Source organism: Otolemur garnettii, unplaced genomic scaffold, assembly GCF_000181295.1.
Source record: "Otolemur garnettii isolate 467f Iridium unplaced genomic scaffold, OtoGar3 scaffold00007, whole genome shotgun sequence".
Taxonomy (NCBI): domain Eukaryota; kingdom Metazoa; phylum Chordata; class Mammalia; order Primates; family Galagidae; genus Otolemur; species Otolemur garnettii.
Genome location: NW_003852402.1, coordinates 14,019,352 through 14,025,351, shown reverse-complemented (window position 1 = coordinate 14,025,351; position 6,000 = coordinate 14,019,352). Strand labels below are relative to the sequence as shown.

General features: G+C 52.9%; 1 protein-coding gene across 1 annotated transcript in view; it reads left to right on the top strand.

The window, feature by feature from the left end:
• The first annotated feature begins 203 nt into the window (after window positions 1-203).
• TIMP3 (TIMP metallopeptidase inhibitor 3) overlaps window positions 204-6,000 on the top strand; it is a 56,212-nt gene continuing 50,415 nt past the window's right edge. Inside the window, exon 1 of the mRNA XM_003783266.3 lies at window positions 204-672. Coding sequence (XP_003783314.1) covers window positions 552-672 — 121 coding nt within the window. The 5' untranslated portion in view covers window positions 204-551. The remainder of the gene's footprint in view (window positions 673-6,000) is intronic.

The following is a 6,000-nucleotide window of genomic DNA, read 5'->3' as shown; positions in this document are numbered from 1 at the left end:
CCTATAAGGATCTGAACGGTCCTGGACCGCCCCACCCTGTCGCCCCGCACTTCGGGCGCTCCCGGCCCCGCCCCCTTTTCGGAGGGCCGATGAGGTAATGCGGCTCTGCGATTGGTCGGAGGGGGCGGGGTCCCGAGCGCCCGAAGGGGGGCCGGGAGGCCCCCAGCACTATATCTCTTGGCGGCCCCGGCAGCGGCGCGGAGCAGACAGCGAGCAGGCCGTGGGTGCTCTGACGACTTCTCGTCCTCTTGGTCCTCGTCCTTGTCCTCCTCCTCCTCCGACTCCTCCGGTTCCTGCGGCTCCTCCGGCTCCAGCTTCCGCTCCTCCGCACGGAGAGACCACCCGCTCGCGGAGTCCTGCGCCAGCGTCCGGGCAGCCTCTCCGCGCCCCATCCCATCCCGCTGGGCACTCGGAGGGCAGCGCGCGGAGGCCAAAGTTGCCCCGCACGGCCGGGCGGGCGAGCTCGGGCTGCAGCAGCCCCGCCGGCGGCGCGCACCGCAACTTTGGAGAGGCGAGCCGCGGCTCCAGCAGCGGCGGCGGCAGCAGCAGCAATGACTCCCTGGCTCGGGCTGGTCGTGCTCCTGGGCATCTGGAGCCTGGGGGACTGGGGCGCTGAGGCGTGCACATGCTCGCCCAGCCACCCCCAGGACGCCTTCTGCAATTCCGACATCGGTAAGCAAGCGCTCCTGGTGCCCCGCCCGAGCCCCGCGCTGTAGCCGGGACTGCGGCGCTGCTGGGGTTGTTAGGATGAGCCCCGCTCCTTTTCTCTGCCACGAGAGGGTCAAAAAGGTATTGGGGCGGGGTGGGGAGACTCAGAGTCTTCGGACAGGGACTCTGGCATATTTAAGGCGGGAAGATGCCCTGCAGAGGAAACCCACTGCGGCCAAGTGAACCCCTGGCAGCCTGTGCTCTCCTCCTAGGGTGTGCAGTTCCTACGGGTCCTCTGACATCTGGAAAACGTCCCCATTCACTGCTGAGGGACGAAGGGCTGGGGGTGGGGGTGTGTGTGTGGATGGTGAGGAGATTGTTCCTGAAACTTGGAATGCTAACGAGAGTGCTGGGATATACACTAGTTTAAAAAAAAAAGTTACTAGCCATGTGCACGGAAAGTTGCAGGAGAAACTTAGAGCGTTCAGTTTGCGTCATCTCCTGCACCTTTGAAGTTCACTTTTTTCACTGAGATCCTACCGGCTCCGACTTCCCAGCAAGTTCTAAGGGAGCTCCTTAGAGTGCCAAGTTTGGTGCATTTAAGGGGGAAAAAATGAGAAGAAAGCTGTGGGCTCGACCCTCCTCCTGGAGGAACTCTATTTGAGAGTGTTGATAGGAGGCAGGAGGTGGCGTGTGCGAGGGATCACTTATCACATAGCTGTGAAAATTTGCAGTAAGTCTATTTTTTTTTCCTTGAATGTGCATGGAAAGGGGAGAAATGGGCAGTGGAGGAAAATCTGTCACTAAAAGGACAAAGATGCCAAGGGTCACGACATGATGACAACTCCAAACTGGACTTAGTGTCTTGCTCAGAGAGACCCAGAAAGAAATAGAATCCATTTGTATGGAGGGCCGGGAGAGTGTCCCAGAGTGTCCTGGAGACTTGTTTGGGAGTTTTTGGACACTTGTGTTTGGATGGCCAGAGGCAGAGTGGCGGCCGAAAACATCTCTCCCCTCCTCCTCTCTACTCATAAGTCATGCAAGTCCCATGGCCCTTATTTCTCTCTGTGCGAGTGTGTGTGTGTGTGTGTGTGTGTGTGTGTGTGCGCGCGCGCGCGCGCGCGCCCAGGCACACTTGTATGCTGGGTGGCAGGGTAGGACTGTGTCACCGCCCTCTGCCTGAGTAGATTCAGAGGTGAAGAATAGAGTGTATGTGTTTTAAGTGCAGCCATAAAGGGGAAGGAAATTTTCCACTGGGTCTTGGGTAAGGGACTCCACAAGTGTGTTGTGGTGAGGAGGAGGGAGCAGGGGAGGCAGCTGAGGTTGGGAGGGGCAGTGCTGGTGGGCCAGGCTGAGCCTAGCAGAAGTCAGAGAGGTGGCTGTGGTGACCAGAAGGTCAGGCCACTGGCAGCTGAGGGTGTTTGTGTGACCTAGGGTCACCCTTGTTAAGAGGTTTCCTAGGGCCTGGCATGGCGGGCTCTCCCTTCTCCCCAGGGAACCTGGCTGGCCCCTGAGCTTGGGGATTACTTGGAAGGATCCCTTGGGGCTGCCTGAAGCCTGGGAAGGTTTTTCTCCCTCCTCCCCTGCAAGCCTCCACCCAAATTCCACTTGGCCTTTCCCTTCTCGTCCCAGTTGGTGACATTCCCACCTGATTAGTGTGGGGAGCTGGTGTTTCTGCAGCTGAGTTCTGATGTTGCCCAGGGCAGAGCACACACATGTAGACGGGAGGCCGGCAGGTGCAGTTGGGGTGTGCAGACTCACAGCCCAAGCCTCCTCTGCTTAAAAATGGGTTGGCTGCGTTCACTCGGGTGTGTGGCATATGAGGGGAGGGGACCTCTTCCCTCCCTTTTGCCCTGTGCTTTGGGATCTGTTCCCTGGAAATTCGCCAGGAAAAAGTGGGAGCAGCAGATCCTGCTTTCACTAGGAACCCTCCTGGACTCTGTTCACTGCCTGGGTTTCAGGCTGTGGGTCTGTGCTGATGCACAAGGCTTCTTGTAATGTCTTTGCATTGATTCAAGAAATAGCTCCCCCCACCCTCAACCCAGTAAACCACCTAAAGAAAAGCAGAGTTACCAGGAAGTACCCAAAGACCAGAACATTGTGGTAGCAAACATAAAAAAGAAATGAAAAATCTTTGATGCTCTGGCACGGATCCAAAGTTGCTCGGCCTGGCTTTGGTGCATGCACTGGTAGCAGTGATGAGCTAATGCTTTGAAAATGGGAGGTGTGGGTGTGGGCCACTGGCGAGCTGACCTCTCGCTGCCTTTCAGAGCGCCCTTCGCCCTTCGGGCGTCCAGTAGGTGGCTCAGAGCCTTTGTGGCTTCCAGGCTGGGTTGAAGTTCTGCCCATTCCCTCACTGAAGAAAACGTGTAGGATCTCCCTAGTCGGCTTGAGCACTACGACCCCACTGGTCAACCCCACAAAAGATGCTTGAGCCGGCCTGCCAACTTCCTCTTCCAGAACCTTCCTGGTACTTATCTCTCTGTGGCTAGATGCTGTGTTGTCCGGCTAAGGGTACAGCGCACCTGGTTGGCCCTCCCCCCGGGCTCCCCAGGGCCTGGCCTTCCCGCTCCTCTCTCCTCATCTACAGGTGTCTTTTTTTGCTTTTCTTCCCCGGGGCCTGGCACAGCTTTCCGGGTGAGGAGGAGTTAAAAGGTGTTTCTATGGCAACTCTGGGCCCTGCACCCTATGGAAGTGTTTAGGAGAAGAATAAACTACATGCCAGCTTGGCTTATAAGACATACTGTGGGGGAAAGAAAGGGACTTGGCAGCAGGCAGGCTGTCTGCGGCCCCCTCCCCACCAGTCACTGCCCCTGAAACTCCTGACAAAACCTTGACTCTGCAGGAGGAAGGAGGGGGGCAGCTCTGGGGATGAAGAAAGCGGCCTTGGCCGGGCACATCCTGCTCCAGCAGCTCCGTCCAGCTCAGGAAGGGCTGGGCACTGCCAAGCGCTTTCTGAAAATTGGTGTGTGTGTGTGTGTGTGTGTGTGTTTTCTGCAAAGGTGGCAAGGGGAGGGGGGCAGGCAGCAGAGAGAATTTTGCTTCAGAATGCCGAGCCCTCTTCTCTCGAGCCCTTTGCGTGGAGGAGCCGGGCTGTGGGTTGGAGTGTTCGGGGCCTGCTCCCAGCCTGTTGGGAATTCGAGACTGAGGCTCAGCTGGGGGCTGGCTGCCAGCCCTGGAGGGTGGCCCCTGCATATCTCTAAATTGTTTTGACAGGGGCCATTGCCAGCAGATTCTTTTAGTATCAGATCTGAGGTTGTCCTTTTAGCAGAGAATCCATTTGCAAAGAAACAAGATCCATTCCCTCTCTCTTGCACACATGCAATTGCACTTCAACACTGCCTTTTGAAGTTGAAGGACAATAAAAAGAATCAGACTTTGGAGAGGAGCCAGCCACTTGGTGGGGCAAGTCTGGGGGATGCAGGTTGAGGGCATCTTGGGAACCATGGAAAGAAGAGAGATGCTACTGGGCTGGAGGTGGGAAGACAGGTCTCAGATGCCATCTCTTTCAACCTTCTCCCACCCCAGCCAGCAACCTTAAAAGTAGGTATCGCATCCGTTTTTCAGGGAAAACACTGAGGCTGAGAGAGGTTTGTGCCTGGCCACCTGGCTGCACAGTGGTAAGGCTGTGCCAGTCTTCAAAAACTTTCCAACTTTCACTGGGCTATGATGTTCTAAGGCCGGTAATGTGCAGCTGGAGCAGACAGTTCACATTTGAAGAATGCTTTACTTCTAAATTTGGGAAGTCTCCCTTGAAGATATGAAGATGGCCGAAATGGCCAGAAGTTTTGAGAACTTATATTGCGGAGGGAACACAAAAGAAAATTCCTAATATTCCTTGGCTGTTAAAACTGGAAAAGACCCTCAAAACCATCAAGCTGCAGTGAGAAAATGACAGCCTTGTCCCACGGAGGCCCAGGGCGAAGTGAAGCTGATAGAGACATCTCAGGGCCTCGGGACTCTGCCCCTTCTAGGTAGGGGTGAGCTGGAGCCCCCCTGGGGGAGGTGCCCAGTCTGTGAGGATGAGTGCAGAGCGAGGAAAGCCAAACGGGAGTCAGGAGACCACGTCCCTGCTGGAGAAGGTGCCTCCCTGACAGTTCTGTGTCCCTTTCATAGATAAGGCTGGAAAAGTGGCTGCGGAAGAGGTTCCGGGTGGAGGGATTTCTGTTTGTTTTGCAGGAGCAGCAGGAACCATTCAGCCCCACTGCTGAACGGCACATTCCAACAGGTTCATTAATTAAAAACAAAAACAACAACACAATTCTCCGTCGTGCTTGGCTTTTACCATTGCAGCTACTATGGACAAGGAGGCCCCTTCTTCTAGCCTTTGTCATAGTCGACTTCTGGGTGTCCTTGAGAGGCAGTGTGGGGTGGTGGAGAGGCCGTGGGGAGGGCACATCTGGGTTCAGCTCCTCCCTCGGAGGCTGAATAATGCACTCAGCCACATTATGGGGTGTCTTTAAGCCTTAGTTTCCCCATTGAGAAAAGGGAACTAACTGTGCACCTAGGCCCTTTTTTATTTACACTTTTAAACTTAGAAGTATTGTGTGTGTTGTATGTCTGTGTATATATGTATCTCTGCGTGTATCCATCCATCCATCCATCCATCCATATCTGTGTCTCTCCATTTAAAATCAGAGGAAAGTTGTTTTGATCACTGCTTTGAATTCTAGTCCCTCCTCTAAATCCTTTCCTTGCGGCATTTATAGACACAGGCACCCCTAGCAAAGTTATAGTAGACTGTTCTGTTAGAAACACGAATAGTAGAACACATTTAGTATTCTGCTTTTTAAAAATTTCACAGTGTGTGTTGAAAGCTATCTTTTACACACACACACGGGTCTACTTTATTCCTTTTATGTATTCTGTTCCATAGGATTATAATTTAAAAAGGTAATAATTATAGAGTGGTTACTATAAGCGCAGGGACCTTCTTAGTCATTGACATGCATTAACTCATTCAATGATCTGCACAGCTCTGTGAGGCAGGTGTGCTATTGTCAGCTCTACTTTATAGCCGAGAAAACTGAGGCTTAGAAAAATTAGGTAACGTGTTCGAGGTTATATAGCTGGTGAGTAACAGAACCTGTATTTAAATCCCTATAGTCTGGCTCTACAATATATTTAACTATATACAATTTAAATTTGCACATGAACTTTATGGACACTTTGTGTGTGTATATATATATGTATATATATGATATTGTACTATATATTACATATGCCATATTATATATTGCTATCTACTATTATATGACTACATTAATAATATATCCCTATAGGGACATGATAATTTATTTAGCCAGGCTCTTATTGTGTGTATCTGAGCTTCTGACAGCTTTTCATCCTCAC